Source organism: Haliaeetus albicilla, chromosome 26 (genome assembly GCF_947461875.1).
Source record: "Haliaeetus albicilla chromosome 26, bHalAlb1.1, whole genome shotgun sequence".
Classification (NCBI taxonomy): Eukaryota; Metazoa; Chordata; class Aves; order Accipitriformes; family Accipitridae; genus Haliaeetus; species Haliaeetus albicilla.
In genome coordinates, this window is record NC_091508.1 from 21,066,416 (window position 1) to 21,091,716 (window position 25,301).

Consider the following 25,301-nt stretch of genomic DNA (forward strand, 5'->3'; position numbering starts at 1 on the left):
CATCTAAACTGGGTGTTTAGTCTGGTGCATCCACCAGCATCACCCAACTGGGGCAAGGGCTCCAAGTATCCCCCACCACTGTGAGCTCTGGGGATGGCGCAGAGGCGAGTGCTGCCAGACTTACCCTCTGTTTGAGCTCTTGGTAAACACAGCTCATAGGACGTCCTTTGATTTTTTAAACAAGTGCCTCCAGGGAGCCCAGCTGCAGCTTGCCCACACGGGGATGGATGTCGACAGGAGGACGGTGCTGCCTGTGTTTGTGTGGCGTGAGCAGCAACAATGAAAACATCTGTCTGTGGTTGTGCGACCTCTTAAGCGATGATTCACTGAGCAGGAGGTTATTGCTGACCGGAGAGGACTGTACAAGTAAGATCAATTGTCTGCAATGCTTTTTCATGTAAAGTGGTCCCTCCGGTTAGAGGGAAGGGCAGAGGTTGCAGCCGGGCTGCAGCTGCTCCGGGGTTTCCCTCTCTGGGCAGCCCGTACCCCTCCAGCCCTGCACCTGATCAAGATCCACGATGGAAAGTTATCTAAACCCTATGGTGGCACAAATAAGCAGGGCCTTCAGGTTGAATGGAAAAGCAGTCCCCTGTCTGAATAAGTCACCCGGATTCCCCCGAGCCCACCCCAGCAGGCCCCTTTGTGGCGTGAATCACACCAGCGATTGCACAGCAACATTTATTTAGATTTTCAGCAAAGGCATATTTTGAACATTTTAGAAAGAAGAGGTAGATTTGGCCCTAAAAAAAAAAGCAGTATAAACTTTTCTAAATCTTGTCCCTTACTGGCTGGCACCCAGGTCAGCACCATGATTAAATGCCTGCGTTAAGCTCATCCCGTGATTTCATTCCTGCCCTCGCCGAGCAGCTGTCTGCATTTCCTTGTGCATTTGCATTCTGTGGCCAACTTTTGTTGTTTGTATTGGAACATCATTAAATGTGAACAAACCCAGGTGATTTTACACTTCTCTCTCCCAGTGCAGAATTATGCCCTCCTGTAAAAACCCTTGTTTCTGGCTGCCCTCTCTGCAGTAGGCTGCTTTTTCCAAACCAAAACATTTCCCAGAGGCAAAACAACCTACCTGACAAGTGTTTTTTCAACTCCTATTTATAGTACTTCTTGAAGATTAAAATCAGACACAGAGATGACTCAGACTTGGTACATGTACCTTCTTGATCTGAAGGGTGTATCACAGAAACCAGACCAGGTTGCAGCCAAGGTGACGCACAAAACCGACCGACCAGAGAGCCGCTACCTGCAGGAAGAGCCAAATCCACCTGGGCCATGCCTGCTCGTTTGTCCTACGCAGCTTGAGAAGTAGCAGATAGAAAACGGGACAAAAAAAGGACAGACAGCAAAGACAGAGCACGTAACATCTCAGGGAGGAAGGCTTGTTTGTTGGATCTTAACTACATGTTCACTTATAGTTGTATTTTAGATATACAACTAGCGTAAATGTCTCAAAACTTTTAAAGGCGATAAATACTGACCTTATTTTCCAGGACCAGCTGCTTTCTTTCTGAGCTCTCTTGTCCTGTTGAAACGAATATATTTAAGAAGGTTTGCTTTTATTTGTGGCTTTTAGATGCTGGCAGAATTGCACCTGAATACTGTTAAAACACGAACAACGCCTGCACAGCTCTGCCAGTACGAGACAAGGTGACTCTGGTCACTTTGCACCAGGACTCCAGGCTCCCTTGCCCTTTCACAAGCGATGTTTGCATCTCAGACCAATTCCATCAGCTGCACTAAAAAAAGCTGCAGAATTACTGGTGAGAGGAGATGCGGGAAGAAACAACCAGGAGATGTCAAGGGCAATAAACTCGCAGGCTGGTACCTGCCCAGGTTCATGGCTGCGTGCTGCCTCTGGACGCTCCTTCCCGCAGCTTTGCTGCCTGCACTGCCTGTCCAGAAAACAGAAACCCTTTCAGGAGGTGCACAGGGAGCTGCCCCTCAACAGCCAGGGAGAGTGGCTGCGCAAATCAACTCTTCCCTAACTTCAGCTGGTGTCTAGCAGCATGCAGAACACTTGGCCAAGGCAAGGTAAGGGCTAGTGACAAAGTATTTGAGCGTACAGCCCCTTCAGCCATCAGAGTTGACTAATTTCTACCACCTGCCGCACCAGAGCCCTGCACAGTACCAAAACCCACTATCACAATCTATCAGCTTTCTGCCAAGAACCATGTTACATGCTAGGGAAGCTGCTGTGCCAGAAAAGATAGATGAAACATCTTTGACAAAATTAAAAAGCATCCTTTACTGAAAACCAAACCATTTAGTAGGAATGCATCAATTTAAATGAAGTTCTGACAGTGAGAGTACAATGGCTTTGGGGGAAGGAGAGGCACCTGCATCAAACCAAAAACCTGAAGCTCTCGATGCCAAGTTGGATGTTTCAAAACAGTTTTATCGTATGTGGGTGTTCATACAATTTAATTTTCACTTTAGTTCCCCATATAGGTATATAAATACACCCCAATTCTTAATCTGCAGGTCAGGATCACATCCAAAATTAGAGAAATAAAGCAGACTTTAACACTTCAACCAAAACATTTACAGATACAGTGTTGGTATGAGTTGTAGTTTTTATTTGTATTGAATGGATAGGGGACAGACACTCACAAATTAGTAGCTGACCTATTCTAAATTAGTTTTACTTTGTTACATTGTTTAATGCCCATTAAGAATTCTGGGATATTTTAGGGCATGCTTGGTCAGTTTGGAAGGATTTAGCTACAAGAATGGACAAAAGCATCAGCAGCAGCACCCAGCACGGCCAGCGACACTTCTCTGCAGCCGCTGCCAGCCTCCCCTTCCTTCTCACAGTTGGGCTGCTTGTGCTGAGAATCAGAAGCAGCATCATAGCACATCTTCTCCCTCTCCCCCTCTCCCTTGTGCTTATTATATTCTTCCAGATCGATGATTAATTGGATTTAGACCTTTTTTCTTTTCCTTTTTGCTATTGGCACTGTAAACCATCTGTCATATACCTGAGCATGGGAGATTAATAACCAGGAGTCACCTTGCTGCAGGCCATCCGACATAGAGCAGCAGGAGAGGTTTTGATCCCATTACAGTTTTGCTGCCACAGGGGTTAAAAAAACACTTTATAAAAATAAAACTTCAAAGCAATGGAAGCAGTCAGCTCTCCTCGACCCCCTCTCCAAGCCAGGTTTTATTATAATGCTAATGTGCACTCTGTCTGCACGACACACTTCACTGAATCTCATCCTGAATATAAATTACAGCTACTTTGATTTTTTTTCTTAAATGTGCTGATATCCATGCTCAATGATTTAATTTCATATAACTTTCATGTTTTAGTTCTGCAGTCCTGAGATGAAAAGAAATAATCTCTTACCACATTTTAAATCTGGATTTCTGCAAGTCTCCTTAAAACAGCTACAATTTGTGCCAATCCAGTAATTTTTAATTACAAATTATTTATTTTTCTGCTTATACTACTTTTTAAAACACAGTTCTAATAGATACAATTAAAATTCTTTTTTTATCATAAGATCCGTTCTTATTAAGAACCTAGTGCTTACACAGAGACATTTGCATTTCTTTCTGGTGTTCTAAAGTGCCTTACATAAAACTTGCAATTAAATTTAATCATTAAACATGGCATTACATTGGGTCATGTATTTAGGTAATGATAGTCTACTTTCCTCAAAATTAAAAAATAACAAGCAAAATAAGTAATGCGTGAGAAAGCAAACATGTTGTAATATCAAATTAAGTATGCAGAAAACAATTAAATAATAACTAGGTATAGAGTGCACACATTCAATGGGCTCGTTTGTGCTAGGTACATTGTTTGAGCAATTCAGCCACCCCATAATCTGGCCAATAAAGCCTTTATCTCATTCTGCATCATCAGAGGTTTTTGTGCTTGCATTCGCTATAAATTGCTAATGGCTTCAAATGCTACCCAGGTTATCTCACAGCTACATAGCACCAGACTCGCTGGAGGCAGGGTGAACTTCATTGTAATAGAAACCCTGAAAACTACTTCCCCATATTATGTCTGATTTATGAAGGAAGTAGAGCACAAACAAAATAAACAAACACACCTTAATGAAAATGTAATCACTGACAAATAAATGGTAATGACAAAGGTGCTGCAAGAGGGAAGCTTAATGTGCAGCTGCTCCATTCGGTAGCAATAATGTTCATAAAGAGACAAATGGACTCAGCCAGTGCTGGATGGCTTTTACCCAGTGTCCAGAAGTGGGAGTCACCCTGTGTTTTTGGGGAAGATGAGAACTTTAAGATCAGTGTCACTAGGCAACAGAAACAGCTGTCGTGATGCTTTTGAGCAGGCCTTTGTTACTTGTTATTTCTTACAAAGGACAGAAGGAAAAACTGCAGTCTCCACAAAGGTTTCACTCCTGCCCCACAAGATTTTTTTTCTGTTAGTGAACTCCACTGATCCATGGTACAAAAAAACGTGCTCCCAAGGAGCTGCCCTCAGAGGAAAACCAGGACAGTTGCAATGTTTTTGGATCCTGCTGAACACTCTGTGCAGAAACTAGATACTGAGCTTCAGAAAAGGGAATCAGCTGTGAAAAAATGGGCCTGCTACTGAACTCCTCTAATGGTGACCTGCTCTACTGGCTCAAGGCTGCTTTCCCACAAAGCCATCCAGTCATCTGTTAGGTCCAGGAGTTATTAATATTCAAAATACATCTGATAACCCAGCTGAGGCAGGTAATATGAAGGCAGACAAAAATGAACTTTAGCACTGATATAGTCATTTTACAGAGATACGAATTTCCGAGGTTATTCAAGTCCTAATTTTGCATTTTGCCAACAAAATTCTCCTTGATGCTATTCAGCACACATGTTGGAGGTCTTGATAATAGACAGTCTCTCTCTTAGAAGGCAGAGATCATTTTATGATGAAGCAACTACTATGAACTCTAAGGGTAGGTATTTTAAAACCCAAGGATGTATTAAGAACTGTAACTGAAAGAAGACTTTCTCATTTAAGCCTCAGGCAAGGTTAAAGGAAGAAGAACTCTCTCCAGCTGAAGTCATTCTCAGGATGAATTCACGGGCAGTTGTTATTTTTAAGTGAGAAAGGAACAAATATTTGATGCCAAGTGTTGGAACAAGAAGGTACTTCCAAAACGGGGACTGCAAATTGGGGAATGGAAGATGCGACCTTGCACTGTTAACTGGCAGCAGTTCAACTCCAGGTTAATAATAAGTCTGGAATGCTTATAAAATTTGCAGTCTCAATTCTTGTCTTAGTGAGTAGGTGGCCATGTCTCAATCCAACTGGTATTCACATTACACAATTTCAGGAAACCTGTAAGGAGACTGACCATACACAGCTGATCTGAGAACAAAATGTTTAAAAAAAAAAAAAAAAAATCTAAGTGATTTGGAGAACAGAGATGAGAACACACAATTTCCTAGACTCACCGACTTGTGTTAGAACTTCATGTTTAGTAAAATACATTTGAATTGCATAAAAGCAAGACTGTTTTAGTGTGTACTTTATTGAATTAATTTAAGAAAACGTTAGGAATTCCTTATAGTATTTTTAACAAATTTTTAACGAGCAAAAGTCAAAGTGCATGAAGGGGAAGAATACATACCCACACTACGGAAGAAAGAGCATGATCCCTAGCACAAGAACGTCCCACAGTACAACTACACCTAATGGCCCTTGGTGTAAGTGGTTCAGTCTATTTCCAGATCACTGTCTTCACTGTAACATGCAGATGGATTATGTATAGAAGTCAGGAGCACTAGGTCTTTTTCTGGAAGCAAACCACATTCCTGAAGAAAAGCCTCCAGGTCTACAGCAAAAAAATCTTCTCCAAGCTGGTCAGTGATTCGCACAAAGTTGCCGATGAGCTCACCTGCCTTATAGATCAGCAAAGCTGGCAAAGCATTATTAGTAAAGCGAGTGCTAGCACCAATGAGCGAACTCTTTACTCTGCAAAATTTAACTGTCGGATACTCAGCGGCCAGGCAGATCATACAGCCGTTCAGGGATTCAGTGCCAGGGATATCATCTTCATAAATATGGATCATGATCAGTGTGCTCTTATGCTCTTTATCAACTGTGTCCAAAAATGCTTCTCCACTGGTAATCTCAAAAACCTGTTTAAATTGCTGCCCACTGTACAACTGCTGTCTCATCTCCTCCATTCGCTGCTTCCTGTATCGCTGTAAAAATTCCTCATCATCTTCATCATTGTGAATCATGTTATATTCTTGTAATGTCATCTAAAAAACATGTACAAAGATACATGAAAAAGATCTGCGTCACTATATGGGTCACTTATATAATGAGAATTTAAATCAAGAGGATTAATATGGGTCACTCATCTTTAATAACAGCAAAGTGCAAGCCATGAAGGCTCAAGCACCCTCTGTATTATACTCCATTTTGATCTAATTAGAAACCATGTCTAGTGGGAAAAGCGATTTCAGCCTTGGGTATTCCAGTTTCCACAAGCTGCACTAGTAACACAAGTGGCTGCTCTGTGCTCCCACTTTAATTCAGGTTAATGGTGGTTCACTAAGCTATGAGCACTGATTTGGATACCATGCCTGATCTAAGTCTAGCTTCTTTTTCATTAGCTTTTTCGTTTAGTTTTTCAGTTAACACTGTTTGGTAACCAAATGCGCTATCTTGTCTGTAGAACAAAAGTTAACAGGATTTTACGCATTTCCTATCCGTTCACCTGCTTTGTTAAAAATATTTGCATCACTCAATGTATAGGACAGTGTGGCCAACTCTCATCAGCTGAAAGCAAGAAATGCTGTCTGCTAATTAGTAACTTCTCTGACGAGAACCGTAAGAGCTAGTTATACAGCTCAGTTGATTAAAACCATTCACTACTTCCAATGCCTTCTATCTTTGTAGCTCAAAGTCAAAACTAAATTCTCAACATCCACTTACTAAATACGAAATCAGTAAGGACTCCTAAACTCTTGTTTTAGGCATGGAAGGCAGTATTCATAGGTTTGCTGTACAACTCTTTGTATTAATCCCTTGAAGTTGACTTATTTGATAAACAGATAAGGGAAATCTGGGAAAAGGATTTGGATTTCTTTGGTATAGCAGCTAAGTCGCTTATTTCTTAACACAGGCAAATGCAATGCTCCTGGAATACCACTGAAATGTAGAATAACTAAGCTTGGCAACACCTGGCAAATACAATTACAATGCACCTCTTACACTGCTGCTGTGTTCCTGTTTACTAGGGAGAAACGATACATATCTACTGATAGAACAAGGACTCCTATCTGCTTCACATACACAAATGATGAAACTGAAAATGTTAAACATTTAAGTGGCATTTTAACTCATTTGTGCCATGCTACCTTTCCGTTGATTTTTTCCTGAAGCTCTTTCTGCTTCTGCTTATCAGTCTCTTCATCTAAGTGAGATCTACATGTCATAGATAACTTTTTTATGAGTCGTTCCATTTCTCTGCGCTGCTCCTGCCGCTGTTCAGTTTCCAATTGTTTAAATCTTCGCCAGTCGTTAATGACTCCTTTGGGACCTGAAATTAAATATGTAGGCATTTTGTATAAAAGGGTAATAAAATTACACCTATCATTTAAAAGTCAAGTAATAAGTCAGCAGTAAAATAGTGGCGCTGTCATAAACTTTTTGTATACTGTGCAAAATGTTGAAATGAAAGTAATTTGCCATTTTACATGTCCTTGAGCTTGTATCTATTTTTTTCTCCTAAGAAGACTAAAGATTATCTAACTAGGCTACTCTCATAATGGTCCCAAAGATTATTCCGAAGATTAGCATTTGTGCTCTTGAAGTAGAACCACCAGCGCTCAAGAATTCCCCTACTGTTAGCATGGCTTTTCATAAGAACAAAAATAATGATGGGAAAGTATGATTAAGTTTGCCAATGCTTTTGTACAGAAGTACATTCTGTGATGTACAATAGTGTTAATTCTTACAGACTGCACCTTGGTGTTACTTTGCTGCTGGGGCCCTGTGGAGTTGCTTTTTCAGGTCCTCTGTAAGCATAGCAGTTTAGTAGTATAATTCTTCCATTCTTCCTTCAGGTGAAAGATGTGAACACATGCAGGAAGAAGATTTTTCATCATTCTTAGAGAAACCGTACAACACAGAGGGCCAGTCTTTCATAAGAACATAAGAAATACCCTCTGGATCACACCAGTGATCCACACAGACCAGTACTGTCTCTGACAGTGGCACTAGAGAATGGTGTTTTGGGAAAGCCTGGCCACTTTCTGTCTGTTCCTCATGTAGTTGTTCAGCACCCACCTGTCAGCGGTTAACAACTGTGCAGCTTACAGGAAAGAAATTTATGCGTTATGAACCAAACTGTACAAATCAGCTTTGTATGCAAAGCCTAACTGCTTTAGATATAATGCCGAAGTCTCTCAGAGGCAAAGTGAAACATTAAAATAAAGAACTGGCTATTAAAAATAAGGTTAGACTACAGCCAGGAAATGATCAATCTCTGACTCAAGTATGCATAAAAACAGGACTTTCATTGTGAAAAATGAATTTTAGAAAAACACGTGAATCTTCCAATAAACAAAGTATTTACAAAACAATTAGTTTGATATGATGATACCTGTGTTGACTGCACTGCCATCGCTGCTAAGCTCTACTTCCCCAACGCTTTCAGGAATGTTGCTCTCGCCTTCTTTATCTTCTTTCTCACTGTCTTCATCCTCCCCCTCGCTGCTGCTGTAATAATACTGGAGCTTCTCACCAAGCAGTTTATCATCCAAAGCAGTCATTATGTTCTAAAAAATAAATTAACAAAATAGAGAATGTATCTCTTATTCAAATATGCAGCACGAGACACCACTTTAAATGCATAACAATAGCCCTCTACCTCCTCAGAGCAGTTTTTTAGCCACATAAGAACAGTTTACAGCCCACTATCAAACAGCCTACAGTGCAGTCAGTCACGTGAGTTAATTCTTAGTCACAATTTCAAACTTACTTATGTTAAAAACCTTTACTAACAGAACTGCTTTGAGGCTCACTAGTGCAGAAACACTTTATGTGTGTTCTCACTCACAGAGAATGAATTTTCTAACCGTGATTCAGGAGTCTTATCAGCCTCACTTGGACAGCTCTGTGAGGTTGTTTTCCCAGTTATTGAAATTTAAGTTTCCAGTATTACTTGCATTATTTTAATAATGATTTATTTGACCTGAAAAATGATTAGTGTAATTAAACAAATTAAAATGTTCTGACCTTTATTCCTTTCCAGTCTTTCAGAGACAAGCTTCTGTCAAAACCTAGAAGAAGAAATTTCAGACTATATTAATTCAAATTGTCGAAGACAATCTCAAAAAAACTTTTGCAGAAATCCGGCACATTTAAATAACATAATGCATGCAAGGAAAGAATTTTAAAGAAAATGTAACCGTGTTTGCTGCTTAATAAAAAAGGTTACTCTCAAACACAGAAAACATACTTTCTAAGTATTGAGACAGAACACATAAATGCTTAGTGCAGTCAGTGCTACAGTTTCATGAACATCACTTCCAAGCTAAGATATAACGTGTCAAAAGAAAGATCTTCATGTCTGTCATCTTTTTGCCTGTCCACTGACCACATTGGTCATCTTCACAGAAGTCAACAGCATCTTGTTTGTACGGACAACACTGAAATTAGATGCTGATATGCTGATAAAGTGATTGCAACTACCCTAAAAATCCTCACTTTTCCCCAGTTAAACATTTGTTTAATCCAAAATGCCTTCTGCTAAACAGAAATTAACAACAGTGGAATCCACCCTCTAAAGCTACTGACAGCATCAGCATTTACAGACTTTGTACATCTCCTGCATTGGGAGAACAGAAAGATCAGACATTTCCAAGCGATGGAAAGCTGAAGAACCACGGAGCACCTTGAGAGTTTGGGGCTTGCTCTCCACTGACTCCCTCCACCGCAACCCTCTAAAAGAGCTGCTGATCGGATCTCATCCTGATGGAGATGTAAAATGCATAAGAATTACTCTTTTTTCCAGGGTGAGGGGCAACGGGTGTACAAAGGAGTGCCACTAAGGTCAGATATGTGGCTGCCGACGTGTGATACATGAACTACGTCTAAATGTCCACAAAATGTCTTTTTTTTTTTTTAAAAAAAGCAATTTCAGTCAAATCAGTTGATTTGGGCTGACGATTCTGCAGGGCTCTCCAAGTCAGCCCTATCAATGCGTATGTGACGAAGACACCCCGAGCAACCTATGGATAAAGGAGGGCGTTTAGGTCTTCTGCCAACCGGTAGCAGGTTCTGCAAGAGTTAAAACCAGACGAGGCGGATTATGGCGGAGGTGGCCGTGGCCAGCTGGCCCAGGATTACTGAGGCGATTTCCCGAGCGCTGCAGCGCGGCACCGGGTTCAGGCTGCAGCCGTGCCCGGGCCACGGCAACGCGTCGCCGCCAAGCGCGAACGCGGCTCCTCGGCCGGGGCACCGGCAGAAAAACCGGTTTAGTTTCAGCAGAAAAGGGGCAAACGCTCCGAACGGCCGTTCCTCACTCGGCTCGGCCCACCTCCCCCCGCCTCCCGGACCCACCGCCTCCTCCTCCCCCCCCCCTCCGCACCCCGGGCCGCGCCGCCCGGCCCCTTCCCCGCCTTAGGGCCGTGTGCCCGCCGCCCTCAAGCCCACCGGGGCAAGGCACGACACGAACCGCGCTCCGACCCCGACGAGGCCCGCCCCGCCGCCTCCGCCTCACCCGCGGCCCGCCGCCTTCCGGGTCTGCCTCTCAGCGGCGCGGGGCACGACGGGAAGGAGGCGGACCGACGGGGCATAGGAGGAGCCAACCGCTAAACCCCGCCCCCTCCACTCCCCTCCCCCCCGCCCCCTTTGAAGGCAGAGAGGCAATTAAGGTGGACAAATAATTTTTATTCGTGCATGCAAATACATGTCAATACTGCAAACTTCTTCCATCAAGTCTCTCAAACACTGAAAACCAGGATGCTCTACTCCGTGACCAGCCAAAGCTAAAACCTCTTCACTTCAGTGCTACAGCAAACACACACGGCACCGCCCCGCCGCGGGGCCCCCCTACTTCTAACACCAAGGGAAACATTACCATTGGGAACTCAAAACCGAAATAAACGGAATAGAATTTACTCCCCCATATATCCCCATTTCATTTTACAGATTTTTTTTTTTAAATTATAGTTTTAAATAGAAGCTGAGAATGCGCCATAAAAATGAGCATTAAATCCATCGTAGCGATGGTGCCTGCTTTATACATGATGGGTGTACACCATCTTTTATTTCATTTACATTTCAATCGAACAATAGATTTGCAAAGAAAATGTCTAATACAGACGTAAAAATATTCACACTAGAGCTTCACAATCGGTTGTACAATTGACAAACAGGCCTCTTTTCCCAAACTTTCCAGCTAAGCAAATTTATAAAATGTAATCAATGCAACAAGAAAAAAAAAATTTTCTTTAAAACTTCCAGGGAAAAGAATACGCAGTAAACAGTATAAATGCGGACAGCAGATGCTGCAAGCTAACCACAATACTTCTGAGTGGCTGTACAGTGGGTATGTGCAGTACAAATAAAAGCCACATGTGTTGTATCACAACTACCGTATAATGTACTTGTTTGCCCAGCTAAGAAAATGCATGCATTTCCATGCCTTGGATTAACTGAGATCTACTCTGGATAAATTGATGGGCTATGTGCAAATGACCTTGGCTTTTGGCAGTAATAAATGCAGCCAGGCTCTGTTTTATTTCAGCTTTTACAGCTAAATCTTGAGTGATTAAAAGCTTCCACAAGCATCCTTCTTAAATAACGGGGTGTAGGATTATGTTCGGGTATCGGTCATTTTGATCATTCAGATTTGTTTCCTCTCACCACTGACAGTTTCGTTTCTTTTTTTCCTTGTCGTGCTCCCTTGCCAGCAAAGCGATGCACGGTGATGACTACTGCCAAAGTCAGCTGTTCATTTATACTGGAAAATTGGGTCATTTAAAAAAGCACATTTATTGTGTTCTGCTTGCAGAAGAGGTCCCTCAATGAGAGGGAATTTCCTAACCAAGGGATTAAACTACAACATAAAGAATGGACTTTTACATACTATAGATAATCTGATCGTTTCTCATTTTGTTACACTCTCAAATTCAACATCTTCCTTTAATAACAGTCTAATAATAATGAAAAGTCTGTTCACAAATATGATCAAGGAGCTGCTGGCATACAGTGTTTATGTACAGCAACAGGTACAACTTGACAACTTGTGCTTTAAAAAAGCAAACAAAACCAATGTTTGGAACTATTCTGAGTTTAGATCAAGTTATTCTAAACATTCTTTCCTCAGCTGTTTCTGACCACTGTGCATTATTTTGTACCTCATCCAGCCTAGTACACTATTATACAAGAACAGCATTCAGCTCTTGAGTACAGGATAAATTAAAATTTCAATTGTGTTATCGAAGCACTAAAACCTTCCAAATTAGACTTCTACAAAGAGCACTTAAGAGCTTATTTAACGTAATCAGCTGCGTACAACTTTTTTTTTTTTCCTAAATCAAATGTCAAACTTCAGTGTCCCTGTACTAGACTACCAAGAACCAACGCCAGTTTGCTTTGCAAAGAGTCTAACCTTTCCTTTGAAGGGTCTAGTATACATTCTACAATGCAAAATCTGCATAAACACTAAGATTCATTTCTTGTCACCTGTTTACAGGAACAAAATATCAGTAGCAGGGCAGTCACTCTGCTATAAGTATATGTTAAGAATGTACAGATAATTACTTTCTCACACAAGCATTCTCCCAGCACAAGCATTAGTCTCTATTAAGACCTATGTGGGAAATGAGGCAAACCAAGGAATGAATCCAGGTAGTGAGGCAACACAATTAACTTAGATACTAATAATTCCTGTATCTCTTGCATGTGAAATCCCTGCTGTACCCCCAGTGGGGAAAAAAAAAAAAACAAACCTCAAACCAAAACAACCCAAAATGCTTGTCCAAGCAAAGCAAGAGAGCCAATCTCTTTCCCCAATCTGCTATGGGCCTTTTTTTCTGACAGCACAGGTAAGTTAGGCCAAAACCTAAATGGGAATCACTGCTATTAACACACAAAGATAAGTCACTATATCTCAGTGTCAGAAAATAAGCCCTTCCATAGCCCAAAGGCACCTGATTTACAACTAGACAAATGAATACATACTTGTTTGTATAGGGTTAAGGGCTGAAACTTCACCAAAGCAAGCCAGAACTAGGTTCCCACCTGTAGCTTCTCCTTGTCAGGGCACTGGAGGGTGTAGTTTCATGGCAAAACCCACACAGCGTTAAAACCGTACGACAAAGCTGGCATGCTGTTACCTCCCCCCGCCCCCCCAATTCTTTTGCCTGTCATTCTATATATTAAAATTTCAACTAAAAAAACCTAGCCTCAGTTAAGAACCAACTTTCCATATGAAGTGTATGGTCATCCTAGAGAACTGCTATATCATGGGACCCCCTGCTGCAGACAAGAGTATATAGATACATTTGTTCTTAAATACGCCAATATGGTTGGCAGGAATATGTTAGGCTTATGTAATTTCACTGGACAAACAGGCAAATGTGTGTAAGCAGCTTATCCCAATCCCCCTCCAGCAGAGCACAACCAAGTTTTTAAAATTGCAATTTTAAAATTAAAAAGTTAAGGTAAATACACAATCAATTTATGTAGTATATATTCACCCTCAGATCATGCTGAAGATGTTCTGTGGAGTTCTGGTGCACAGAGGGCTCTTTCCCTGAGGGCAAATAAGGACTTCTCAAACCTTTATATTTTCTCTATTTTTGTAACAAAATAGCAATTTAAAATTTAAAAATCTTTTAAAAAAATTACATCACCTTCAACATGGAAGATCTCACTGTTTAAATATCCATGAAAGAGACATACTTGTTTGCATATCTGTTTTGGAATTACATTGTACAGCAAATAATAGTATCTCAGAAGCATTTCAAAAGTAATATAAATTCATATTTACAGAATGGTCTTGGTATAAAATATACAACAATCATATTTATGTCTAACATTCTAAGTTAAAGTTAACATCAATAGGAAATAAGTTAAGGTGACAAAGGTGGTCTGGTTCTTGTATCCATTCACTTCAAGTTGCAAGTGAAACAAAGCATCAGTCTAATCCTAGCTATGAGGTGGCACTGGCTATAGGAAGGTACAGCAACGGCCAAAGGAAACTAAGAAAAGACTACTTGACTGTTTTTCTACATACATTCCTTTACATTTGAGTATTAAATAGATGTGTAAGATCTTCCATACTGACACCAGAATATCAAAACTAACCCTTGGATTTTCAGGTATATTTACAACATAATTATTTCATGGACAGGTTCATTAGGAGAGATATCAAACACCAATATTTACTTAGTCTAATCAGTAACCCTCAGGGAAATGCCAACCCCCACCCCCCAGAAGCGTGCACAAAACAGTTATCAAAATCTTACCCGACCACATAGCTGTGATTTTGTAAAATAACAACTCAGACGACCAGTAACATGATCCTCTTTAAGCATTTTGCTAGCAGGAAAAGCCCTTACATGCAGTACACCTGGTGAAAGATCAGCTTGGCTTAAAATATTCCAGTACAATTTTCAGAGTAAACAACTTCACAGAAGTTAATAAAAACACAAAAAAATGTAAAACTTGTCACAAAGTAAGAGGACAAACAAGAAGATAGTAATAATCATCAGGAGGGAGAGTCCTGCTTTCTTTTAAAAAAAAAAAAGTGGATTTTTAAGCTTCTCAAAAAATATGCCCAGGGCTCTAGTTCATGTGTATTTATGAAAACCAATTTTCAGCTGACATGTCTAACATGATTCTCAGTCACATCTTAACAGGGCATAAATTCATACACTTTTCAGTACTCTGAAGGTCAGATAATGCTATATTATTGTATTTTCAAGGTCTTTGAAAATAAGTTGCCACTGAACAAGCAAAAATTAAACCTGAACACAAAATTATGATTAACAACATTTAACAAAGGTAATATAACCGCCTTAAATTCCCAATATTTAGTTTAAATTAAAAACAAAACAGTACAAAAAACAGCAATACCATCTTGTTAGTCAGTGCAAACACTACATACAGGGTTTTCAAAGGAAAGCCAAGAGCACCTGATACTTTTTGCCAAGTCATCTGGATTCTATAATCTCCAAGTTGAGAACTATTACTAAAAAAAGAAAAAAAAAAACCCAAAAAACAAAATTGCTGTTACATTAGTGCATAACCTCTCAAAATGGTTGAAAATTGTTTCACGTATAACTTGGGGAAATCAATACCTAGTACATTAGCTGGAGGACTTAGGCACTTGGTTTACTTCTGATAACTTTACTTGGACAAGTAGCCTGTGTATGTGTATCTACAGTACTAAAGCAGAAATTGGGGGAGGGGGGGAATGGAAACAAAAAGCTGCAGCAAAGCACTGCACCACAGACCTGCAAATAACGTAGCAGTGCAAAGCTAATGGTGTGTTAACCCTGTAAAAGTCTCAAGTCCAAATCTCCACCTCTCAGTCTTCAAACAGGAAACAATACTCCATGCAAAGTTCCACAACTAAAGAAAAAGCAGCTGCAACAAGACACAACTTCTTCTCTCATGAAACAAAATAGAGACAAATAAGTTAGTCTTCCTTTCACTAGATGTATCATTGTAGGATCCTGCTAGTTTAAATAACTGAGTTGTTAGTTTTCTACAGAAGCCATTTTAAACAAGAATGGCTCAGATACCGCACCGGATTGCTACAAACTCATAAAAAGCTGCTTTAAGCTTAAGTAAAACAATGTCCAAATTCCATTCATTTGTGGAAAGTGAACGCCTTACCCTAGTAAAGTAAGTTTCTTTTTCTTCAGAATGCTAATGCGAGAGGGGCTTGAAGTATCAAAGAGTCCACAGGAAATGCATGACCCCAATATTATTTTTTTTAAAAAAAATATACATTATATAATATATATTATATATATAAAAAGCTAGTGTAAATGCTTCCATGGTGTGGTCACAAGCTGGAAAGATGAATGCCTTTCAGCTGTTAACCATCCTGCCATTTGCAACAGGCTTTAAAAAGTCATTTTTATCCTCAGACATAATGTGAGCAGTTTTCAAAATGAGGCTGCCAACACTGACTGATGTGCTGATGGGCAGGCAGCTTGCATTGCTAACAGATGTTGTGATCGGCTGACTGAAGCAAGAAGTTACGGGCAGGATTGTTTTCTGCTCCTCCCTGAGGAGAAAAGTAAGTTACACAAATATTAAACAAGTACATGCACAAGTATCCGGAACTGAATTGTGTGCATTAAATAAATACTGACATAAACTCATTTTTAGCAACAGACTAAACATCTTACTATGGAACGGTATGCTCAAGATGTTAAATGTAGTCTGCCTCATTTTCAAAGGCTGCATTACAGATAAAAGACTACAGAACATAAAAACCTAAACTAGTGTATTTTAAAAACTACCTCTCTATGGAGTTTTGTGCAAACAGTATGACATTTAACCTTTTGAAGTTTGTCTTAATTTCTGTTACCTATAAAAATACTTTTGCATTTTTTGCTTACTGTGAAAGGTATTTTTAACAGCTGTGACACGTTTCAGTATATACAATTACAACAATGCATATGAACAATGGTACCATCCTGTGACTTTCATATTTGTGACCTAATTCTATTTCTTAACAGGTTCTTCTCACTTCACCATGTATACACAATGCAGGTGTCTAATCCAAGTCTGAGTAGGTACGTAGCTCATCCTTAAACAATCATGCTTCAACTATTCTGCTGCTGCTGTTTGTCTAATACTGGCACACACTGCTGTTTTGTCTAACACTCACAGAATCACAAGGTCTTCACCTAAACTTTGTCTCTTCTGTTCCATAGATTCTTTCTGGTGCTGCTTTAGCGGATGCCCATTCTCTACAGTTGTTCCATTGAGCAGCTGATCATCTTGAGAACTAATACCTAGCTGTATATCCAGAATCTCCTACAGGAGAAAAGTAGAAACGTCCATCAATACTGTCGCTACCAGCTTTAAATTTTCCTATTATGTTCCACTACATAAAGGCGATGGAAATGGGAGTCTCATCATAAGACTCCTTATTTTTATTTCATACTATTGGAACGTCTACCACATTCTACTATAGCAAAAAGGAAAAAACAATTATTCAAAGATGGCAGTGAATGGCAACAGTAGTATAAACATCAGTTGCTAGAAAATGGTTTATCATGGAAGATATAAAGGAGGCAATAAAGACAGTGAGAGCTGTTTCAATAACTAGGGGTATAGGAAAGGCTAAAGATAAAGGTCCTTCCATCTGTCTAATGGCTATTTACAATTGATACTACAGTACTGCATCACATACCATAGGACAGCAAACAAAAGCTGTAGCCAGCACTGTAAGCCAGTATTGGAATACATTATGGAACATGTTCCAGATAAGAACCTTAATTTCTTTTAAGTGTACCATACTTTAAAAAAAGGACAATTGATCCTAATGCTTGGGATGAACACCAGAATGTTTTATGACTGCACAGCAAAGGAGGAAACAGCATAGAAGAAACTGGGGCAGATGCACAGAATTACAAACAATGAAGTAGTAGCAGAAACGAACACTGGATTACAATCATTTAAATGACTTTACCATTAGAATCAGGTGAGCACAAAGCTTAAATTAAATGACTGCATTTACACGTAAACTTCAATGTAAAACATTCTTAACTACAGTTTCAATACTGCAGGGGAAGGGGAAAGGAACGGACTCCCACCATTACTAATGCTATGGAAAGAGAAAGAGCAAAAAGCTGAAAGCTATGACAAAGAACACAGTGAGCTGTTTTTGACTTTGGTAATGTTAACCGCCAGGTATCTGAATGAGAAGTATGAGACCCCTAGTGTTAAAATAAGGCAAATGTTTGATACCACTACAAAGACTAAAAACAAAAAGCTTTGCTATGAACAATCTACTAACTCACAAAGAAATATTAGAAGTTTTTTAGTAACCAATGAATGGACCCAGTGACCTCTTTAGACACACAGATTTTTGTACTTACTTCTATTTGTTCACCTTGTCCATCAGGTTCATCTGTATCAAGGGCTGACAGCTCCAATTCAATGTCTCGATCTGGCTTTGTGTCTGCACAGTCTTCAGTATAATCAGTCTGAAAAAAGAATTAATATGTTCTGTAAATATCAAGTTAGCTTTTCACCCGCTTCACGCAACTCAAGTATTAAAGTGAAAACAGAAGATGCATTTCTAGGACACAACATTTCTACAATACAAAAGAGCTAGTTAAGACACAAATAGAACTTTGGGCATAGACAACATAGGATACAAAGCTAAATCTAATCACACTGAAGTGCTGAAACAGAGAGAGAAAATGAATACTGAAGTAGAAATTTCTGTAGAGTCCACTGGCAGAATGTTTAGATTTATAACATGTACAAGTAGAATGAAAAGTAATTATTGCATGAAAACTGATTGTCACATTCTTTCCATTTTGTAAATGGATGACTGGAGCAGCAGCATAGCAGCTGCACCTTCTTGATCTCAAGGAAGTAACTGGGTGCAACAACAACAGTGACTTAACTTGCACAGAACGTGTTATAAATATTTGGGAACGTTAAAACCAAGAATTTTTACTCGTAGCTAAAATGCATGCACTTATGTACATACAAAAAACTCAAAAGATTTGTTTCATCCCAATTACCCCTTTCTTTACCTCACCATTCCTCAAATCAATTTCCTTGCTTAAAAGATTTAAGGTAAGACGACTGCCTTCATCTAGAGAATTCCACTTCTGCTGCATGGCTAGTGCATTCGCCTCTCTCTGAAGTAATAATGAGTTACTTTTGGCCTATGGAAGGAAACGTATCAGTTACCAACAGCTACACTTAAACCATGTACGTCAAATGGCAAAATAAACCAGCTCACAAAAAGAACAGTTCTCTTGCTAGATGGAAAACTATGTTATTCCTTTAATGCACAGCATTTATTTTGTTCTGCATTTGCTGACACGTATCAGGCCCACCACTTTCTCCCCAAAATGGCCTTACTGATGTCAATGGAACAGCTCATATTAGCAGTCCTTAAGCATCATACTAAGTCTTGCAGGACTAGCATCTAGTTAACCCTTATTGATCATTTTGTCAACTGTACTATTTTCTGTAGGCTACACTAAGAAAATATATTTTAAATCACTTTACTAAATCACTTTTTTTTTTAAATTAAAAATACCACATGGTATTATATCTGATCTTACCTGCTGTAATTCAATACTCAGTAGATCTCCAGTGCTGGAATGCTTCCTGTGACCAGACAAATCTGTAACTATGAACCTGTCCCTTTAAGAAAAAGAAGGCAAAAACTAGGAATTAAAAACAAGTTCTTTGAATCAAAGGCTCCATAAACTTCATTAGTCTATCAATGTTTGATTTTTCAACAGAAAGTGTGTGACTAAGATAATGTGCTCTTCATCTTCATTGGGGCTCATAATAGCCCAAGGCACTATATGAAGCAAACATCCTTATTTTACATATGGGTAAGATGTGGCAAGAAAACTTGAGAGAAACTACTTAAGATTGCAGATTTTGACATGACAGCTTGGCAGTACCTGACTGCCATTCTTTGATTAGCTCTCTCAAGGGATACGTTGCTAGTAATTGGGTATTATTAGCTGCATTAAGTATTAAAGGCTAGGTTAAAACTTGTGTAGTTTTTCCAAGGCTTTATGCTGGATCGGAAGGAATCTTTTACTTTAAAATTAAGAATGTCTATTAATAGTTCCAGATTTTTTTCCCCCCACATTCTGGATTTTGAAGAACAGCAAGCTATAGAAAATGCTTTTAACAGAACACAGAAAAAAGTCCATACCGTTCCACATAACGTGCTGATGAAGTAGAATCTGAGCCATAGGCGCTCCATCTTGAGTCGACAGCATTGACATAAGGGACATAATCTGTAATAAATTAAGATACCGTTATCTTATCTGTTCTTAAAGTCGGACATACAGGTATTTTAACTCTTAGCATCTTCACTGCTGTAGTAAGCATGAACAAGATGAAATGCTCATGATGCATGCTATATTGTCATACGAAGCCTGTACTTGTACCTGATACACTGATGGGCTTAGTAGCACTTCCTTGGGAAGCAGTGGCCTGAATAGGATCTGTCGTGTGATAACCCGTGCGGGATGACCTGGAGATTGCACCCCACTTGGAGATGATCGGTCCATCACTAAATGGGATTATAGGATCTTCTTCCTTTGCCCTTCTCTGAGTTTCAAATAAATGCACTCTCCTTTTAACATCCCCGCTGTCCAAATCCTACACATTTAGGAGATAGAAGACATATGGACTCATTTGAGGTTATTCAGATTCTTCAGCTTCCCAATAACCTTCTGATTATTGTTGCAAAATACAATGCTGATAATCTGTCCAACTAGAGAGCCAAGATGGTCCTCAATGATTTAACTATTGCCCTTTAATGGCAAACTGACCACGAGAAAGCTGTTGCCACTGCTAGTGGAAGTAATTTTGCTTTTCCAAGCTTGTATTTCCAGGCAAAGTTCCAGTATGCTTTAAGGTCCTTCAGAACCCTTTCCTATACTTGAAGGAGGCAGTATAAAAGAAGGCTTGGGATGAGATTTGGTTACACTTGTTTCATAGAACATAAAGGTAGCCTGCTACACTATATAGCAGAAAGTCTCCAAAAAGCATGAGCTCCTACCCCTCTAGGGGTAGGCTGTATTCCGTGATTCAGGCTATGTACTTTTTGTTCCCTAAAGTCTTTCAGTTAGCTTTTTTTTCCTCTCATGGGAATTGGGTGATAAAAAGTAAGTTGTATTTTATTTCACACTTATGTTGCCATTAAACTCTTGGGATTAACTTCAAAGGAACGATTTTCTGAAACAATGGCAACGTAACAAATCTTAGAATCCTGAAAAGGCCAGGGATTCATTCATACATGATGGACTATTGCATTTAAGCCAAATAGGAAATGTATTTCTGCAATGGGAACACCTGCTCTGAACTGGCCACAATGACCCTGTATTAACCAAACCTGCCACTACAACATATTCTGAGACTATTTTAGATGCCTCAGAAATTGTAAGGATGTATGTGTACACATATACATTTATATAAAGAACTCTGAAGAGATACAAACAAAATTAAGAAGTCAAAAATTTTTATCCCACTCTAATAATCACAGAACACATTTAAAATTAATTCATTCTTATCAGTTTACAGACCACCCACTCAAAATATTTTGGCTACAAGTTTGACTTACAGAGATCTGTTATTAAAATAGCTGTTTCAGACATCTGAGAGTTTTATTCATGGCACTACATTCTGTCACTGAATACATTGTTTATTTACAAAACTGGGAAATGATATTCCAAACAACTTCAAATGGGCAGACCTACTTTAAAATACTAATAATAGAAGCTATCAACTTAAAAAAAAAAAAAAAAGGCTTTTTTAACCAAACAGAAGACACTTCAGCATGTAAGTATCATTACACTAATGAGATAACATGCAGAAAACCCCTACCATTAACACGGCATTTGAATTGGCAATCACATCCTTGGGCTCTGAGTCGATAGCATTTATACAAGAGCCAATAGTGCCACAAGACCACGGTGAATAGTGAGAGAGATGGTCTTCCTCAAATTTAGTTCCACTCAAATCACTGACACTCTCTGAGAACTATGGAAAAGGGAATAAATAAGCAGTGAATAATAAAAACAGGGAATACAGTCTTAAAATAAGAAAAGACATTTACTGCTATTTAATTAAATTATCTCAAAAGTCAATCAAGGAGTTCTAGCCATATTCAAGACTTGACTTAGGGACAACATAACCTGTCCTGTCAAATTTTAAATCAGTGCAGCTGACAGCTGTCAAAGAAGGGCAAGCTTTGCCGCTATGAAGAACTGCCTGATCTGCCAAGATGAGAGACTGAAATCAGTGCCACTATGTTAATGGCAGGTTTCTTCAGCCAAATACCTGCAGTAATTAAATTGAGAGGAAGCCATGCATTTTCCTTTAATGTATAAGCCAGTGGCAGATAGAAGTATGACTTGGAACTCTCCAATCTGGATGAAAAGGACTAAATCCTGATCTATCTTAAATGTGCCCATAAGGGACTTCAGGTACACCTGCCCTACAAGACCTTTTCCGGATAATCAGAGTTTAACATCAACAGAACTGTCTAACCACAGCAAAGAGTGCTTGGCACAGTGGTTCTCAATCCAGTTTCTTGGATCCATTTAATTTACACATACAGAAAATACATTTCACAAGTTATGTGTTTTTTTTCCTTCAAAAGCACACTATTCCTATTTGTTGAGTTTCCATTCCTGTTTACAGAACTTCTCACATAAGTACACAATGTTCTACCAATGCCTTTTGCCACTTTTAAGGGGTATGTATTCTCTGAGACTTGACAAGTATTTGCAGCTTGATTCACTCTACACATCATGTCATAGTGCCATTTGGAGTATAAAAGATCCTTCTTAATGGAAAACAACTGTTGTTCCGTACACAAAAACCTGGAGGTTCACAAAGCTAGTTCAATGAAATTACATTTCCTTTAGTGAGGGTAAATTGAATCACTTAACTTCTGGACTTTTTTTCCACAATCATGTTTAGCATTGCCTTGATATCAAACTGAATGCATTCATTATTAGATATTACTTTCCTTTTGCTGGAAGATTAAATTAATTCTATGAACAATAGATGGTAGGTAGAAAAGCTTTACTAGAAATATTAAATGGCATCTTACAGAAACAGGAAGGGAAAATACAGAAGTACTTTGGCTTCCCACCTCTGTGCTGAAATCTACACTGAAGAGAGGAGAAGGTGGTGTTGGAGATGGTGTTGCCATAGGAAGGGTTGACGATACCAGAGGAGTTTTCTGTGTGTGGTACTGCGCCCATTGCTCCGGCTTCCGTCTCAATTGCTCATCATAACCAGTCTTCAAATGACCACAAGGCTCCTAGCAATAATAAATATAGGACTGTATATCCTATAATACTCTAATCAAAAGGCAGATGCTTGCAGGAGACACGCTTGGACCCCCAAATTCCCTTGGGTCTGTAACCTTCCACTGAGATCACTAGAAGAATTTCACAAGGATTTGCAGGAGAACCTGGCCCATGTATGGCAACTCCAATCTTAAATATATAATTAGTTCAAGCAACATGCATGGGAATTAAAGAGGCAGAGGGGCTCTGGTCCTAATGCAGATTAGAGTGGTCTATTTTACAAGTCTATTTTATTAAGGTTAAAAACAAAACAAGAACTTTGTCCAGGCCACAAGTCTTGATCACTGTAACCCCAAATAAACAGAAGAGGTCTATGCTAATTATTTACCAACTTTTCAGTAATGACCTTCAAAACCAAGACTACATCCTTCCCCTTCTGGCTCTCACTTACCCTTGGTAAAGGCACAGTCCTCTGTTCGTTTGGAGGTTGACAAGCCACAGAGTAATACCCATCCAAAGAGTTGTATCTCTCACGTAATGATGTCTGATAGACAGATGAGTGCATCACATCCATGGGAGGTAAAGAATTGCTCCTAATAATATCATCTCGTGGGTACATCTGTGGGCGCCAGATGCGCCTGCTGTCATAAACTGGAGCATACATTCCAGAAGGGACAGGAGGAACTGGTCCATACGGCTGCGGAGGAGGAGGTTGGTAAGGAGAATTCAGTCGATCTCGAGGGGGAAATGTACTGTAATGATCGGCATATGGCACGGAAGCAGGTGGGAGGGAGGATTCTGGAACGTTATTGGACCTCACAAAGCGAGGAACACAGGGAGCCACACCAGCTGGTACTGTTGGAGGTGGTGGATAATATCCTTAAAAATTGGAAAAAGGCATATTTAATGTAACCACAAATGACCCAGAATTTTACACCTTCTAAAACTGTAAACAGTGTTGATAAGTACCTTTAGAAAATGAAGAGTCACACTGTACAAACCTGTTACTGACCCTATCATTTTTCTGTGGAACATAATTTCATGTATGACAACCATATTTGCAGATGTAGTGCTGATGCTTTACCACCTTGACCCAATTTGGAAAATGGAATTTCTCTGCCATTGCTCCTATGTACTATGGTATAACTATGTAACTGAAAAGACAGCATCTTAAGCACTTCTTTATATAGGAAGTTAAAATAGTTATCTCCAAAATAAAAAGCTATATTGCTAAAAAAAAGTAATTCCAAAGGTCCATAAATAAACACTTCACGCTTGGCTTATTCTTTTTTCTTTGGAGAGGACTGTTTGAACACCTCTACCTTGAGAGCTTCTGAATGACCCGATGCTGTAACATCTAATTGTTTGCTTGAATATAAACACGCACACTGCAACCTAAAAAGGTGACTGAAACCTTTCAAAAACATTTCAGCAAGCACAAAAATGTTTAAGTCTCACAGTAGAAGCATGCTATGCCTCTGGGTCTGAATCCTTTCTATGGATACCCTCACGGACAGAGCATGAGGTGAGCCAGCCTAAATAAATGCAATTAAATGCTAACAAAGGAAGAAGTAGATGAAAGACCTTGAGGTTTGAGCTCTTCTGGATGCTGAGGTACCAGTTGCATAACATACAGCACACAAAGACAAGAACCACCAAGACTGGGAGCAAACTACAAGTCCTCCCCATACTCAGCAACAGACCAGATTAGTATTCCATTAAGTGAAGATTTGGCTGATATTTAAAAAAAAAAAATCCACAAAACTGAGATAAAAGTTACTTCTCAGCATTCAGGCTTATCTAGAGAAAAGTTCAGAGCTACTTTTGATTCAGTGCTCATCTTACTCACCTGTCTGCGGGTACTGTGGAACTTCATATGACAGCTGAGTCCTGGGATCTTGGAAATATTGAACATTATCAGAATGTGGAGGGTAGACAGGTACTCTAGGAACAAACGGGCTGGATTTTGGAGGCACAGAATTAACTTCTGTTCCAATATTAGGAGGACCAGCTGAGGTAGCTGCTGCCTGGCTTACAGGAGTCTTGGGTGGAGAACCAATTTTACTGAAAAGGATTACCAAGAAATAATTAAGCAGATCTTTACTTATTTCTGTGAGTCATCTCTTCATGTACACTCCCATGTAATGTGGAAATTTGGGCCATGTCATTTCCTCTGGAATTTTGTTTTTCATACCCCAAACTGATACTACTACTACATCTTAGACTTTCTCCTAAGAGAGCTCAAAAGTGGATATAAATGTTTTGGTACGTATCCAGAAGCTTACATACCACTT

At 39.5% G+C, this 25,301-nt stretch overlaps 2 protein-coding genes across 5 annotated transcripts in view; both read right to left on the reverse strand.

Moving 5' to 3' along the window:
• Positions 1-2,232: 2,232 nt before the first annotated feature.
• Positions 2,233-8,766, reverse strand: PDCL (phosducin like). The gene is made up of 3 exons (XM_069771233.1): positions 8,598-8,766; positions 7,351-7,532; positions 2,233-6,246 (listed from the first exon to the last, which is right to left on the reverse strand). Exons 1-3 carry the CDS (start codon positions 8,764-8,766, stop codon positions 5,695-5,697), a joined length of 903 nt encoding a protein of 300 aa, XP_069627334.1. The 3' UTR covers positions 2,233-5,694.
• RC3H2 (ring finger and CCCH-type domains 2) overlaps positions 8,659-25,301 on the reverse strand; it is a 32,880-nt gene continuing 16,237 nt past the window's right edge. For 2 of the 4 annotated variants that reach the window (XM_069771228.1, XM_069771229.1), the window contains exons 11-21: positions 24,857-25,071; positions 23,459-23,886; positions 22,848-23,018; positions 21,572-21,727; positions 20,131-20,344; positions 19,893-19,977; positions 19,282-19,363; positions 18,742-18,876; positions 18,073-18,180; positions 16,857-17,005; positions 10,868-16,247 (exon numbers count right to left, since the gene is read on the reverse strand). In XM_069771228.1, the coding sequence (XP_069627329.1) occupies positions 16,049-16,247; positions 16,857-17,005; positions 18,073-18,180; positions 18,742-18,876; positions 19,282-19,363; positions 19,893-19,977; positions 20,131-20,344; positions 21,572-21,727; positions 22,848-23,018; positions 23,459-23,886; positions 24,857-25,071 (1,942 nt within the window). In that variant the 3' untranslated portion in view covers positions 10,868-16,048. Of the gene's footprint in view, positions 8,773-9,232; positions 9,277-10,867; positions 16,248-16,856; positions 17,006-18,072; positions 18,181-18,741; positions 18,877-19,281; positions 19,364-19,892; positions 19,978-20,130; positions 20,345-21,571; positions 21,728-22,847; positions 23,019-23,458; positions 23,887-24,856; positions 25,072-25,301 lie in introns of those variants that run through there. The other 2 variants (XM_069771231.1, XM_069771230.1) reach the window with 2 other exon arrangements.

Bases quoted from the DNA above. Each gene is read 5' to 3' on its own strand.
- PDCL (XM_069771233.1), bottom strand. From the start codon at position 8,766: ATGACTGCTTTGGATGATAAACTGCTTGGTGAGAAGCTCCAGTATTAT. The intron at 7,533-8,597 runs GTATCATCATAT...ATTTAATTTCAG, and splicing joins TGGCAGTGCAGTCAACACAG to GTCCCAAAGGAGTCATTAAC. The intron at 6,247-7,350 runs GTAGCATGGCAC...CATGTTTTTTAG, and splicing joins AGGAAAAAATCAACGGAAAG to ATGACATTACAAGAATATAA.